The 16,735-nt window shown below is 42.5% G+C and overlaps 1 protein-coding gene across 4 annotated transcripts in view; it reads left to right on the top strand.

The window, feature by feature from the left end:
* LOC124155500 (unconventional myosin-XVIIIa) overlaps nucleotides 1–16,735 on the top strand; it is a 730,850-nt gene that overhangs the window by 72,825 nt on the left and 641,290 nt on the right. For 2 of the 4 annotated variants that reach the window (XM_046529363.1, XM_046529361.1), the window contains exons 2-4: nucleotides 1,594–2,446; nucleotides 3,057–3,713; nucleotides 5,876–6,019. In XM_046529363.1, the coding sequence (XP_046385319.1) occupies nucleotides 1,646–2,446; nucleotides 3,057–3,713; nucleotides 5,876–6,019 (1,602 nt within the window). In that variant the 5' untranslated portion in view covers nucleotides 1,594–1,645. The remainder of the gene's footprint in view (nucleotides 1–1,593; nucleotides 2,447–3,056; nucleotides 3,714–5,875; nucleotides 6,020–16,735) is intronic. The other 2 variants (XM_046529364.1, XM_046529362.1) reach the window with 2 other exon arrangements.

Genomic DNA, 16,735 nt, shown 5'->3' with positions numbered 1-16,735 from the left:
AATTTCACTTGCCTGTGGCTTAGTATGGAGTGAGCTCTACCCTCTACTATACATATCGAATTTCGGTTTGAATCAATGAATGAGTGAGTTAACTCACACTATGTATAGAAAATTATTAATGTTATCTTCATCTCTTCACTTACTAAGCCGTGTATTCGATGCACCAGTGCATTACCCAGAAAATACGACACAATACCGTTTTTCTATCCACCAATTTCCAAAGAGCAAACATCAGCGTAAACCTTTTTTTTGCAGTCAATGACCTAAGAAATATAAACGCTATAATCTTAGGCGATTTAATTTTTAATTCAAAATTTCTTCTAAGATATATCATTCTTCAAACTCAAGAGACGGAACTTAGGCACGGGTAGATATTTTTTGCTAACATTCCCGCACTGTATCCTGTGTGTGATAGAGCCAGTTTATCTTTTTCGAAACAAGACGATAAATGTTTCCGCCTCCGTCGTAACAGACACAGATCTAAAAAAAGTCCGCCTTGGCTGCACTATTCCAAGGAATTAAATTTCGTATTTGTTAATGAAACATTTAGTGAACTTTGATGTTAGAAATGAAAATTAGATTGAGCGAAGTGTTTGTCGAATCTTCATTGGTAAACTGAAGGGCGTGGTAGTCATCTGGATAACTTTGTAACACTTTGTAACTGACTAAAGGGTGCCAGATTGTTATCCCAGGTGAAACCGTCGGACCCGTACGTGCGAGGCATCCCAGCGAAAGGAGCTTGCCCTCTACCACGAATGCTAGTCGCCCATGCGCCCGTGACCTAGTATGGGGTGAGCTTTACCTTTCCAAACCAGCCTTTGGGTTGAATCGTTGAATGGGAGATTTTTTATTTAATGCGTTTTCAAGCTGTTTGGGCCAATCGCCATTCAGCATCAGCATATAGGATCTGAATAACAGCGCCATTGTTATTCAGATGCTATACTTTTACTTCATTATATAGCATTCAGGTGATATAAAATCGGAAATTAGTTCGGCAATACTCCTATGTTGTTTGTTTATCATTATTTTTATGTAATGACGCACAGTGTATTGTTTTTTTTTTACAAAGCGGTATTCAAAACGTAGCTGCAAAGAACATTCGCCACAAGAGCTCGGATGGAAATTCGGATTTTCAATCATTATTGACTAATGATATAGCTTGGGTATCCCAATTATTTGACCGTTAGTCGATGCAGTAGGAGTGCATGTATTGGGATGTAAATGATTACAATGTTTACTTCGAGTCATTTCTAACGTAGAGGTCCACAAAGAGTGAGTATATCAAAACTTCAAAGCTACTTAACTTTTTTATGGCACTCCTCCTTTCCATTGGATAGGTGTACTGTTAGGTACCTGAGAATGACCCCTACGCGTTGGAACTAGTGATAGGAAAAAAAAAAGTTTTTTGTCTGCTGGACGCTTTGTAGGCGAATGAAGTTCATATTTATTTAAGCCAATGTTTCAAAACTTGCCTTTATATTTTAAAACTTTATAGTACTCAAACGCAAGTTCATTGTACTTATTGTTAGTATTTTATTTTCTTCATGTTTCAGTTGAACTGTTCCTTAATTTTATCTTTTTTTCTCTTCGCAGCCAGGCCAGGAGGATAGCGGCGTGGTCTAGGCCTCGGGGGCCCTCATAGGCCATGTTCAATTTTATGAAAAAGGACCGCGGGGAAGGAGGCTTGGAGAAGGAGAAAGACCGAGAGGAGAAGGAGCGGAAGAAGCGAGAGAAGAAGGAGCGGAAGGAGAACAAGAAGCGGGAATCGCGGTCCGAGGGCCGCATGACAGCCGAGGAACTCCTCCGCCTCGACGAAGTTCGGCGATCCCTCAAGCTCCGACCCGGCGTCGTGGTCGGCCGACGCCGCCGACGCGACAAGGAGAAGCTCCCCTCGGGCATCACCGCCGACTACTCGGCCACCTTCTTCGCGGACCTCGACCGCGCGCCCGGCTCCCCGACGCACCTCGCCGGCACGGTCGGACCCTCCGTGACGACGTCCCTCGACCCTTCAAGCCCCTCGCCTTCCTCCTCCTCCGCCTCGTGGTTCCGGGAGACGCTGACCCAGAGCGACAGCAGCGAGGCCAGCCTCACCTCCCCGCCGCACCACCAGGCGCACAACACACCGCACCACGCCCCGGCCCTGCTCCCCCCCGGTTCGCGCCCCCCGCTCCCTCCAAGGCCCCCCAAAAGGGGAATCCTCAAGCAGGTCCGTGGTAGCATAGGGCTCGTGGACTCGGAGGAAATCCTCCCGCTCAGCCCTTCCAATAATTCCCTTCGTGGTGGGCAGAATCAGCTCGTGCAGCCCACCGCGAACAACCACCAGGCGTCGCGCAGGTCGAAGTCCCCCGGTGAGGACGAAGAGGAGGACCTGTTGGTGAGGAACACGTTGCAGAACGAGGTCATAGCGTACCAGAACGTCCCCGGGCAGATATTGTTGGGTGGCCGGGTGAGATGTTATTCTTTGTTCCCCTAGCTTGCTTGCAAGTACTCAAAAAAATTAATTTCTGGGCAAACATTGTCTCATTTTATTCCGGAGTACCCAGCCAAACGAATGATTTTCCTCAGCAGGCTCTTTTGACCCTATAAAAAAGTTTTATTTGCGCACTGTTTTTTTTTAAATTTTTAAAAACAAAATGCCCTTTTCTGGTGGTGTTTAACCGATGGTTCCAAACATTACTTGGTAGTTTAGTATTTTCCTCAATATTTGTTAGGTTGAAAAAATAGAATAAATTATTTTCTAGTCCTCTAGTTCTTTACCGTATAATAATTATCCATTTCTAAATTAGCATTGCAACTTGTATAACTTTAGAAAATTGAGTAAATAATATTTTGGGAACGTTAAACTTCAAGGATTGACTAATTCATTTAGCATATTTTCGATGTTATGTACGATTCGTTAAGGATTCCAAAATTATTCTGCCTCGTGCCACTCACATTTCAGTGCTGAGGTAGGGAAAAACGTTATGGAGCTTTTAAGTGTCTTCGGAGGGCTATGCCCTTTAGATGGTAACTTAATTTATGCACAACCCCTTTTCTTACGATGATTTTCCTACCAGCAGGTGCGAACGAGTGAGAACCACTTAAGTCCGGCGGATTCGACGAGTCGCGCGAGCGACGACTTCCCTTCGGCCGGCAGCGGGGACTACCTGACGCCCCCCAAGATGGTCACTAGTCCGAGCGGAGAGGAGAGTTTGACCGAGGACGAAGACGCCCTCCGCCGCGGCGGCCGGAGCCTCGGCGGCGCCAGTTCGCCCTTTGCCACGCCTCCTTTTAGCATGAGCCCCGCGGGGGAGGCCGGCGGATGGCTGGGCGGACGGTGGGGCGAGGAGGGCCCCCTGCCCGGGGCCAACCTGCCCCTTCCCGCCGTCGCCTCCGCCCCGCTCCCGCGCCCTCGGGTGCTGACGGTGCGGCGACAGCAGCCCAGGGGCGACTTCGGCTTCTCCCTGCGCCGCGCCGTGGTCGTGGAGAGGTGCGGCAGCGGCGCCGCGGTCGAGAAGGGTGCGGGAGACGCGGAGGGGGTGATGGGGAGCGGGTGGCTGCGGCGGAGGGCCGTGCTGTTCGCGGAGCCGGGTTCGATGAACAGGGGCAGCAACGAGACGGGCCTCCTCCCGGGCGACCGGCTGTTGGAGGTGAACGGCATCGCAGTGGACGACAAGGGAAGGGACGAAATCATTGACCTCATCAAGTCTTCGGGCGACACCGTCACTGTCAAGGTGAGTAGACAAAGAGTTAAATGCAAAGTCTCAGACCTAGATCACATAACAGTGCAATTTTTAACTGGTCACGGCGATTTTAAAGCCAAGCTGAAATCTTTCAATCCATGTGACAATGAAAAATGTACATTCTGCAAGAGAGAAAATGAACATGCATGGCATCTATTAAAAGAGTGTGACTCGCTGGAACACCTAAGAACTGAAATGAAAGGGGAATTGACAAAGCATAAACTGAACTTTAACAGAAATGACTTAATGAATAATAAAATTATCAAAACAACTAAAAGCCTCATGAGTAAAATAATACAGCTTAAGCTACACAGCTTACAGCTTAATACAGCTTAACGAACCAAATTAAGTAACTAAAAGCCTGAGAAAGCCGATTCCCAATGATCCTGACGCATTTCGCGGGAGGTGAGTGGGACACCAGCCCGGCGAAAGCCGGGGAAAATTAATAAAATGAACCACAAATGCAAAAAAAACAAGCAATCGGCTAACTCAATTAAAGGCTAAGAAAAGCAGCCCCCGGGAAATAAGTCCTAACTTGGAACCTGGGGGGGTGGAGGAGGGATCATGGGGGCTTTGCCCCCAACACTGGCGTCAAGGTGAGTGAGTCATATCAGTTAGCATTGGTAATTTTGGAAACTTTAATCACGAGTGGATCAGTTATTACATTCTGATGATTATATCTGCGCGCATTCAATGCTCCAGCATTCCTGAAACCGTCGCGCCCTGTGACTTATTACTTTATCATACCTACATCATCACCCCCACCCCCTTCAAGGAGTATACCGGGTGTTTATAAATGAATATCGGGGTTTTAACGATTTATAATATTTATTACAATATACTTGTAGTTATAAATTATATGTCGAATGAAAAAGCAACTCAAGCAGTTTTATTTTTTTTTTTTAGCAACAATGCACATTTGTGTGAAATGTTTCCGCCGCGATCCGCTAGAAAGCGGTAATGGCAAAGTTGGCGAATAGTGAACAGAAATCGTTTTGTTATAAATATTATAAAGCGTTAAAACCCCGATATTCATTTATAAACACCCTAAATATGCTTGCTTAATGTTCAAATTTGTTGTACTTGATTATGACCTCTATGCATCGAAACATGTCGTACCGAGGAAATAAATCAGTGGAAATCAACGAAGTCTCCTTTTCATTTTCGATCATCATCCTATATTGTTGCACGATTTTTGATAGTGTATAGGTTAAGTCGGCCTTATATGGAGCAGTAGGTACTCAACAGTTCATACCATTTGTACTCTATCCCACGTTGTTTTTCTTCTTAGATCCCGTTATTTTTCTTGCTATCAGGGAGACCTGTTATTTATCCCCCTGAACATTTTTCCGCATGTACAACATCATCATTTTCATCACGAATTTCAGCATTCCATGTCACATTTGTACTCGCTCTTTAAACATCCTCTGTCTCCTCCTTTACTCTTCCATAAGTTTCCTTTCCTCCGCCGCCTTGTATTGCACTTCCTAGTTCCTTTTCTCTCTCCATCCATCTCATCTCCCTCATTCATCTCGAATTTTTCATTCTTGCCTTCAAATGATAAGTCGTAGTCGAATAGTGACATTTATTTTGCATATCAATCTGCTATGACCACTCCTTGTGTGAGTTAATAATTAACTATTGTAGCTTAATGTTACATTCAAAATGTGTCGATTAAAATAATTTTAACGTTATTTTGGTCCCAATTCTCCGCCCAATCTCGCGAAAATGACAGCCCTCTTTCATAAGAAGTTTCTGTATAGTATTCCACTGAATTACGTATAACAGCGATTTGCGAAAAGATATGTGCATCACATCAGCTGTATCGGAAATCAAGGCAAACCTCGCAAAATTTTAGAAATCTCTGGCATCCGCCAACAATGCAACTGTAACAGATCTCTGGTTTTATGAACCGAGACCTTCAGACAAGCATGAAACTCCAACACATGCCCTATTTTTCCTCCACATACTTTGACCCTAATTAACCCACACTGTGATTACACTGTGAGAAAACGTTTTTCTGAAATGACATAACATGAAGCGCGCTGTAGACGGCCTGAAGGCTGGGAACAGCAACCAGAGGACATTGATATTTTGCCGTGGCGTGGCTACCGAATTATATCCTATAAATATTTTTTCTATGCTCTTCTCAGGTGCAGGCGGTGTCGGAGTTGTCGGAGCTGACGCGGCGTTGGGCAGCGGACGGGTCAGAGGTCGAGCTGGACGAGGACCACATCCGGGGAGGGACGCTGAGACGCAGCGGCGGAGGACACCACCGACTCAAGGCCTCGACAATGGTAAGTGCACGCACTCCTCGCGAATTCCTTCTCGCATGCCCCCCTAACCGTAACTCATGCGGACACCCCTGAATTCATACCGCATAACCCGCTGTCGTCTCGTCAGCAGAAGCTACTCAGAATTTAAATAATGTAATTTTTTTGAGGCCGGAAGGGTGAAGTTTTGACGAAAGCCGTCCTCTGAATTATGCATGTAAATGCTGCATTTCAGTTCAGGGTATTTGTATTCTCACCGGATGCATGCTCAGGGGAGGATGCGAGTAGCCTAGTGCGCATGCGCTGGGCCCTGCAGTCGAACATCCCTCGACCTACACTCTTAGGCATTACTGTAATCTATGTCTCTCAATCGCGGAAAAGCGTAATACCCGACTTCCTGTAGGATAGGCAGTATACTTTCTGCAATATAGGCAGAGAAATTGGCCCATTGCCAGCCCTCTTGTTTGGAGCAATTCCATATTCCTCCTTTCTTTGCAATAATGATGAGAAGGATCCCAAAGTGAAACAAATTCCTTATATTAATGAAGAAACATTTCATGCTCCACTTGCACGTTGTCTCGTATTGACGTTTACCAACTGGCTCGACCATTGATTTGAAGCATTTAACAGATTGGCATTCTTACTTTATTGCTTCATTTTTACTTTTAAGATCATGGGTATAAGACGCCAAGCTGGAATTTATTATTATTTATACTACTCTCGGCTGAGTATGAATTGAGGTGAAATGGATATCAATATTCATATTTTTCGGTATATTTCACTTTCAAGTAAAAAATCATTTGCACGGAAGTGAATCAAAGTTAGTACGATAATTTGAATCACGCGGATTTAATTTTTTTTATATCTTCTATCGTGAGCTACTCAGTGACTTCATGGCAAAATCAGCAGTGCCGGAACGCACTTTCCGTAACTTTTTTTAATAAGTGAAATATTACTCTTTGTGTTTTATTCATTATAAGTGATTATTTACATTTTATTACAAAATTTTTGTTTTTGTAACAAGTGTATATATTAGACATTTTAAGGCAGTAAATTCATAAAAGTGTTATTTGACTATTACGGCTTTTGTTACTGGAGTGGATAAATGCCTGGTGATTGATGAGTTTGGTTAAGAGGAAACCTCACTACCGCTTGATAGGTCGTATTTCGTCTCCTCCTGCGACGCAACGAATTTTCAAAACTCACGCTTATATCTTGAAATTATCAACGTGTCTTGAGTAAAAGATTTTCGACTGTTATTTGCATCTGAAACATATTTTTTTCTTGGAGAAATTACTGAGGTAAAATATTCGTGTGTGAGATACAGGAAAAGGGTCTACTTCATATGCTCCAGAAACATTATCGTTTTAACTTATGTTTTAAGCTACCAATATTTGAAGGAAAAAATCCAATCGAGCGGGGGTGATGATTCCTGCTAAGCATATAACTTTTTTAAGGGTCGGTTTGCCTTGTGCTAACTTTTCATTTGCAACATGGTTTTCCCATTTGCATAATTCTGGATCCACGAGTATTTCTGTCATGTGAGTGGAGTCATCCAATGTTTGTACCCCCTGGCGCCTTGTAGTCTGCGAGGTGACCTGAATACCTGCTTACAAATGTAATGAGTCACGCCCCTCCCCCTCATGGATTACCTCACACGATGGACTCCCCCCGTTTCCCCCCGATTCCGCCCACCCCCACCTTGCTTCCTTCCGAAGCAGGCCAGTCCATATTCTTCATCGATCGCCGCTGTCTTTTGTCGGCCGAGAGAAGCATAGCCCGAGTGCAAAACACGACCAGGGGACAAAGAAAATCGCCCGTCTGCGATGGTCTGCCCGGTAGTCATAGCGGGAACGATTCACCGCTTTAGTGCTACGCGGACGAAATCGATAATCGATTTTAACAGTCATTTTTAGAGGTCTGTCTCTATACCTAATTTGTTCAAAATAGTATATTCCGGGTTACAATGTACGATTATTAAGGGCCTTATAGTCTGCGGTTTTTTCCTTTTGCTGTCCTTCCACAACGCTTAATATGCTCAAATTCTTTAATTTGGTTTCGAGTAGTTTTATAGCTGTGGATATGTTTTGTTAAACGAGAGACTCTTAAATAAATAAAAGATCGTAGCACTTTTCCACAAGATTTTTTTAATGCGTACAACGAGTTTCGGCTCACTGAGCCGCCACTCTGATCTTGTACCAGATGATGGCTCAGTGAGCCGAAACGCTTTGTACGCATTAAAAAATTCTTGTGGAAAAGTGTTACGATCTTTTATTTATTTAAATATGTCTAACTTCCACCAATTGAAGCCTGAATATGTTGAACTTATTCGAGAGACTCTTATTTGGGAAGATGTTTTAGTATACAATGCTTGCTCTGGCACAAAAATAAACGCTATTTAATGAAAAATATGGATATTTATTGTTGCCTTGTCGTCTTGTCACATCTCTCCGAACAAAGCGTTTCTATTCGTTGCGGTATTAAAACAGCGAAACGAAGAACTTTTTTGATCTTCCTAGCCAGATTGGCTTATGCTTGAATAGGCAATGCTAATGTATCCATTGGATGCCATTGAATTGGATACCTACTGTAATTGCACTTTCCCTCTGGGATTCGCTATCATTTCGTTTGAAACAGTGAAAAGCATCGTTGTGCGGAGATCGGCGCTGCTCTGTTCTTTTTCTGTCTCGATGACTGCCCATTCCCTTATTGTTTCCTATACCCTCCCTACCGCCTTTCGGATAGATGGCGAGAGCTGTATTCAGGGTGGGGTTTTTTCAAAGTATGTTGGAAGCGCGGATGTCCGCCGAAGATTATGCCTTCTGTGGTGGCTCGTGGTCATTTTTTTCTTGGGAAAACAAATGAAAGACGGAATCGGACGAATGAATTCATATCGGCGTATTATCTTTTCAATATCTGTCGCTTTTATAGCGGCCATTTCGATTCATCAATCTCATGTCTACCCAGGGGGCCTTAAAAATCAGTGAATGTGCTCTTATGATGGCGAAATGCAATTTTCATTTCAATGTGTGCTTGAATCGGGGAGCGATGTTATCCATCCTTTCTCCATCACCGTCGTCAGTCAGAGCCTTCCTTCCGTCCATCTATCTCACCAGCAGTTCGTTTATTCGTCTTTGAGAACATTTGAAGGCAACCATTTTGAGGTATAGAAATAATACAGAATGGAACACATCGGGTTTACTTTTAGGACTATGTATAATTTTGATGCATACATTTTAATTAGTTTTCTTTTTACTTTATTTAAAACTTTTCCATAAAAATTACGACCAAATTTTGCGCAAAATAACAGTATATCGTTAAAAATAAAATTTCCTTATATATAATTCCAGCAGTTACAATTTTTTAGCCTTATCGTGTGCAATATTACTATTCATGAATCTTGAAATAGGATTAATTTCATTTTTTATATATATATTTCTCCTCCCATAAATTTATAAGCTGAAGCTCCCTTCGCCACGAAATGTATGCTGATAGGACACCTTTCTTTTCGATGAACTTTTTTGTCCCTCTCAAGAGATTTAACCATGAGGATGGATTCGCCTTACATTATTTCATGCATTCTTGGCTGTGGATAGACGTTTTATTGTGTTTTTTTCCTTTTAAATTAAAACCTCTCATGTGATATGAGTGACGAATCGCGTGCTTGGTGTCGTTCCGGATGGCGCCGAAAGTCGGCTGTGACATTCGTGGTCTGCGATGGGATGTGCGGCGCCGAGGACGCGGAAGTCGGAATGAGTTCCCCCCGGGAAAGATGGATCACTCGCGAGCTTCCGCGTGGCGCGAAGAATATTACTTTTCTCATGGGAAGCGCCCGCAGAAAACCTAGTAATAGCGGCGCCTGGTTGAATATTTCAGGGTCCAACGAGCCTCTCGGTTTAAGCTCTGATATCTCGACTCCATCTACAGGAATCCATTAATATTCTTACACTATTTAAAACTTTTCCATAAAAATTACGACCAAATTTTGCGCAAAATAACAGTATATTATTCGAAATTAAATTTCATTTCAGCCTTTTCAACCCCAGCCTTTTCAACAGTCTCACAATAGCGTAACATATTTTTTTGGAAGGAAAAATATAGTTGTTTTCGTGTAAATAATTTTTTTTGCCGTCGTATGAGAATTTGAAGTAATTTTTGAATGGAAGGATCTTACGTTAAAAACCATTTTCCACCCTCATATTTCTCGAGAGAGCTGCTTTGCTAGAAAAGTCTGTGCGTGTTATCGTAAAGAAATATTGGATCTCCTAGTGGTGTACATGCAGAACCTCATTTCGGGTGCGGCCCGCGCCTCCACCCATATATTCACCTTTGATGGGACTACCACCAGTAGCTCTAAAAATTGGTTTGACCCTGAGGCTAACTGATGTCAATAACGACACTTCTTCGTATTTAATGTTTATATATAAAAAATAATTTAGTTATGATACTTGGAGGAGGCGAATGAAAGCTGAGGTCATTTTCGCCATGAGGTAAGGGTATGAAAGAAAGGATGTAGATTAACCTGGCGTCGGCATTAGCCTGTTCTGAATGAAAGGCGCCTAGAGGACGGCGATTTAACGTCCCATCCGACGGACGGAGTGTTGTACTTTAAGTGTCCCTCAATGCACTCCAGTAGGAATCGGGCCTTTCGAAAAATCTCCGCCACTGCCGGGACTCCAACTCCAGTCTACAGGTAGGGAAGCCAACACTCTAGCTACTACACCGACCCGATCCCCATAAACGAATAATAGTATTTATGACGGATTATTACCCCATTCCGTGGACGCGAACTCACGAATGGTTAATTAGAGTAATTAACTCTTCGATATTTATTTTTTCTTCATTTTTCTCATTTTTTGGGGTCGGCGCGGACACCCAGGCTATCTCCTTATACTTTTACGCCTAATAAGTATTTTTATTCGTGAGAAACATAGGTATAATAATTTATCCCCATCATTAATTTCTCCTTTTTAATAACTATCGTTCATTTATTGAAATATTTGATGAATCGGATGTAGTCCGTCGCCATTGAATTGAGTTTTAAGGTGTAAATATCTTTCCGTGTATCATTTTATGTTCATTAAGGGATTACCCGACTTATGGATGTTGACAGATGTCTTTGAACTGGCTGTTGAAGCACGCGTACAAATCACCGTCTAATTATAGTCCTCATCTCATCATCCTCCTCCGTGGCCGTGTATTTCGAAGGCGTGATTCAGCGGGGCCCGAGGGGCGATGCCGCGAGTGTTGCAACGCCCCACCGCCGCCGCCTGATCCCTTCGTCTCCCTCGCGAACATACGTGCACCTCTCGACGGCCCTCTTAATGCCTGCCAGATGTTTTCTTGTACTCTTCGCCGGTGGTATTAATTCGAACACTAGACCTCCACTGCGTCTATGCCGAAGAGTAACTAACACCTGTGGAACATATGTTTTAATTTTTAACACTAGCAAGACCAGACCCTTAATTTGACGGGTAATAATCTACTTACTTAATCACATTGCCTACAATTTTTTCTGACATCTTAATTTTTCCGACTTTTATTAATTTTTTACGGGACGTTTTCTGTTAAAATATGATTTGATTTTTTCACATGGAATTGGAGCTATACTATCTGCCTAACTTAAAAGACCGACGCCTGTCAAAATGACGGGTTAAGCATTTATAATTTATTTGGAAGGGTGGCGCGTGTTTTTGATCATGGAATCACTACATAATGTTATGCCTTGAAATTTTTGTTTCAGTTAGCTCATTTATGGATTTAACATTCTTAGTTACGTTTTCGATTGAAATAATTAGCAAACTTGCGTATTTCTGTCATTTTTAAAGTGGGCTTTTAAGTGCAACGTTACGAAAAACCCGTCCCAAAATAGATTTTACGGAAAAAAGTTCATATTCTCCACTACCCTCGACGAGTTTTTGAGTTGTATAACGAAAATGATCATTAAATATGCTCGAAATGTAGCCGATCAAACTCCATTCAATTTAGTTTGCATTGAAACGGTGATCTTGATGTTAGCAGTTAACTGATGGTTAGCTTGAGCATACACTGTCCCAGAGCTTTATCCAGAAAATTATCTCGCCATTATCTCCTTTGGGAAGTACAGCTGTCAGCTGTTTCGTTATCATTAAAACCTTGAGAGACTACCAAGATAAGTCTTCAAACTGCTCATGCTATGCTCCACTGTGGACGAGTGGCTGTTCTATTATATTATCCGTTGTCATTATGCTCATCTCAGAGATGATCTTCAATATAGTGTGCGTCTGCAGGTTATTTTTTTACTCTTTACAGTTCTCAATCCTTATTTTTTTGCCGTATCTTGCCTCTGTTTGGAAGCTTCGCTGTTTGCTGTGTAAAACAAGCAACAAATCAGTAATTATTGGTGTGTCTGTAATTAAGTGCTTAGAGAGTAAGAGTGAAAGGTTTTTCTTCCATGATATTTCATCCCTTCCGTGATTTTCTTATCCCGTCATGTTTGGAGACCGCGGAACGATGTACGTTATTAAAGCGTCTCGCTCCCTTCCTCGATGTCATGCACTTCCTCCTCGTGCGTCAGTTTATTTTTTTCATGAAAACATCGCGGAAAAAGAATTCTTTTTTTTCGCATCCCTCCTTATCTTGGGAGTTCTTTTTTTCCTTTTTTATATACAAGGAAAAAAACAAAAACCTTTACGGTACGTGTTATTTTCTCCACTCCTCCATTAATGAGTTTCGAGGCGGGCGGGATTTGAGTGCCTCCCACCACTCGAGTGGTGCGCGTTTCCGTCCTCTCCTTTCACCCTTCTCTTGCTTCCTCTTCTCCCCGCCAGAGGTCCGCGAGAGGAGCGCAAGTGCTTCCCGCGTCCTCTCTCCGGTGTTTACTTTCTTTTGCCTCTCTCCGTCTCCTCTTCGTCGACACCCTCGCATCTCAGAGGGGGGTTCCTTCCTTCCTCCTCTCTCGTCGCGAAGCAACGAAGATAACTCGGGTATATTCCTCTCATGGTCTTAAGAGTGCGTGCAGGAAGCCTTCAACGTGGAGGAGGAACTATTTGTATCGTGTCTCAAGTCTCCTAATTTTCAGCAGTTCTCTCCATTAGTTGTTTCATAGTTTTCTTCAAATATTTGCGATATTTTTCATGAGCGAAAAAAATATTATTGTCATTGACTCGTAGCAGTTATTTTATCAAATAAATACGAATTGCGACATGGAGAATTCGAAAGGAGTTTGGCAGATGGTGAACTTACACCAATCGCTATTGCCTACGTTGTTTCAGCGTAAAACCTTGTAAAATTAGTTGAAAATATCCGTTAAAGAACTCGCTGCATCAAATCCTAGCAACGAAATTGTTATCCCCTAATGAATACACAGACATCGTTGCTGTGGTTTCTTTAATAGCCTTTGAACATTACTATCACGAGAGATATTTTGTTGTTTTGTTTTCGTAGTTACATTGGTGAAGGAAAGATATTTTATCTACGTTGTTAATCCTACAATTATCTTTTTCCTCGAAAATTCAACTGCCGGGCGAAAACCACGTATATTTGTCTAACATCAAGAAAAGTGCATTTGATTACAAATGAAGAGCGATTTTGTCTACCCATATGTTTTGGAACTTTTTCCCTTCAGATATGTGCAAGCGGGCTATTTGACGGATGTTTTTATAAGCCTAAGAGGGTTTACCTCCTTAATTATAACGACATCCCAAATAAATTGTGACCCAAAATTTTGGTTGACTAAATTAACAATGAATATGTCTACGAATGTATCCAAGAATATTCCTAGACTCCGGACCTCATATTTATCGCTCACAGGAAGGGAGTGGTCAGCTCAATTTTCCAAACGTTTCCTCAAAGATTTGTGTGGAAAAAGTGTTTATTATCAATGTCAAAATACGAAAATTCTTCAGCATGTGAGTGATATGAATTGTATTTTAGTTTTTCAGAGTAATGATTTATTTTTCGGAGGAAAGGTGATCAGGAGACTGGGTAAATTCGACCCTTATTTGGACATAATTTCTTGAAAAGTGCGTTTGAGGAAACCTCATATTGTTTTGTCCATAATTCACATAGGCGATAAAGAGAGGGTGATGAATAAGTATAAGGCTGTCTATACGAAGTAACATGTTTGGGAGGAGGTGTTGCGGGTATGTCTACGTAAGCGAAGATGCCTCAAGTTTTTAGTTTGTTATGAATGACAGAGTTTCGTAGCATCAAGGGTACGCAGTTTTTCTTTTACTTTCTTATAACATATTATAAATAGCTTAAAATGACAGGTATCCCATGGCAATGAAGTTTTATTAACCTGCTTAAAAATTTATAAAAAAAAATAATAATCTACGCGAATATCGGGATGGATGGTTGTGTCTGGATGAAGTGTACTGGTGCCATTGAGGGGGAGGGGAGTCAAAATGTGGCTATTTTCCCTACGTAAATACGTCCTAACCAGGTGAATATTACTTACAAACTTAGCCTCTAGCTGTCCCTAAGCGGCGTGAACTCCGTTCGTGGCCATAGGCGATATTTCTCTCAAAGCTCTATTTTGCTGTGCAATTCTGCAAATTTGCTAAGTGCGTTTTTTATAAATGTGTCACATCGATCACCGAATATTATGCGATATTCAGGCAGTGAAACGACGTGCCTTAGCCGCGAGTAGCTTTCCTTGTGCTGGGTCGCAGTGCAGGGGTCCGGAAGAATGCGGAGCAAGGGATTTGTAGTGGGGCGTAGAGTAGATGGGTGTGTGGGTGCAGCGACTTGACCCCCTTTTGCGCCCACTACTCGCTTTGCTTGCTTGCATATTCCCTCGGTTTTATCGTCGCCGTGGTGAAACTGTTTCCGTACCGTCTGGCGCCCCCTATGCACCCCACACTAGGCGCCTTCTCGCTTCCTGCACGCACTACGCTACCAACTAATGGAGGATCTCACTTACTGAAAAAGCTAGAGAAAGACCATCCACCTGTTTGTGGTGCTTATATAACGGTTGAAACTCGCACACCCATTAACGTGATATCTAACGACAGTCCTTCACTCCGCCTTTATAATTTCTCGCTGATTTAGGGAAGGGGTAATCTAAATTATCTTCAAAGATTTTAGTTGGAAAAAGTATGAAAATGAGAAAAAAGGAAAGGAATGTATTCAATGTCAAAGTTCGAAACTGCTTCTGTGTGAGAGTTATGTGAATCGTATTTCAGTGCATACGCAGCAGCAGCATAGACAGCGGTTTGTCAATGTGGTCTGGAAGAGAATTTATGGCGGAAGAGAAGCGGAAGAGGAGCGAACGTTTGGTCAGTGGCAATCTGGGAATGGACGTATGGAGGAGCGAATGCGTGCGAGTGTGTAAGGTTAAATTGGAGACGAGATCGGGATAATCTATGGCAGAGTTTTTGTATCAGAGATATCTTGTCAGAAGTCTTGTACCAAATGATGGCTGTGTGAACCGAAACGCGTCGCAGGTATTAAATAATTGTGGAAAAGTGCATCTTACCTTTCATTTCAATATTATTTTAATATGTCGAACTTCCACCGTTTATCGCCTGAATCAGCTGAAATTACTACCATCGTCAACGAAGGGAGGGAGTCAAGAAATGTTAATGACAATGCAGTTGTAAGCACGAGCCCCAAGATGGCAGTGGCCGCTAATGGCTTTATATGCGTGGCTTTATTTCGCCCGCACCCCTTCACTCCCGGATTCCATCTCCACTTTCCTCCCCAGCTTCCGCCGTGACGTCCTCGATTTATTCATTTGTTCGCTTTATTTACGCTGCGTCTCCCTTCTATTGCCTGACGATTGATCTTCTCCGTCCCTCGCATTCCTTTGTCTTCTGCGGCTTCGTTTGCCCTACATTCCCGCCCGAGAGTCACCTTACCCATCCGCCATCGTGACGGCCATCGCCCCAAGAAATAATTTGTGCCTAGATTTGATTACCAGGAGTTACCATTGCGCTTGATTTGAATAATTTTAATTGACTTTACCCGTACAACTTTTTTAAATTGATTTGTATGCTTGTTTCCATGAAAGCATTTGCGCCCAGATTGCATTTACATGAGTCATTATCGCGCTTGATTTGAATAATTCCCATAGACATTGCTCATATAACTTTTACTGAGACAGGGGTATTAACAATCATGTTTGTCAGTATCTACCAACCTGAACTATCATCAAAATTCGTCTTACCGTTAAGGTAGACAAGCATGAAATATTGACGCGTACTTTTGAATCAAGTCACTCCCTGATCCAATTCCCTCATTTTTCTCCACCTTTAACTCTTTATTCAGTGCGGCAGGTATATTTATTTGCTTCAAATAAAAAAACAGCCAAAAAGATCTATTGCGCTGGATTTATAAACAAAGGGTTAAGTAATAAAGTGCGACAAAGAAACAAAAAAAACATTCATCAAATAAACTACCATATCACGAATGATAACACTAAAATGATCATCTAATCCGTTATTTTTTTCAAATCAGTCAGGTAGGGAACAGGAAGAGCAATTTAGAGAGGAAGTCTTCTGATGGCGGTCGTATATATGATGAAAAGTATGATGTTATATCGACAGAAAGAATTTTGACGGAATTGCAGTTAAGAGGTTGCCGATAGGGAGGGAACTATGTCGAGGGAACTATGAGTCATAGATAAACGGCGCGGGCGGTGAGGTCGATGGAAAGGGGACGAGTTTCGTGTTTTACGGGAAGGGACACGGAGGAAAAACATCGGGACAATGTCGCTAGACGTGGAATGACCTTTCATGATTCGGTGGAAAAACCTGA

Source organism: Ischnura elegans, chromosome 3 (genome assembly GCF_921293095.1).
Source record: "Ischnura elegans chromosome 3, ioIscEleg1.1, whole genome shotgun sequence".
In the NCBI taxonomy this organism is placed as follows: domain Eukaryota; kingdom Metazoa; phylum Arthropoda; class Insecta; order Odonata; family Coenagrionidae; genus Ischnura; species Ischnura elegans.
This window is presented reverse-complemented; position numbering and strand designations above follow the sequence as displayed.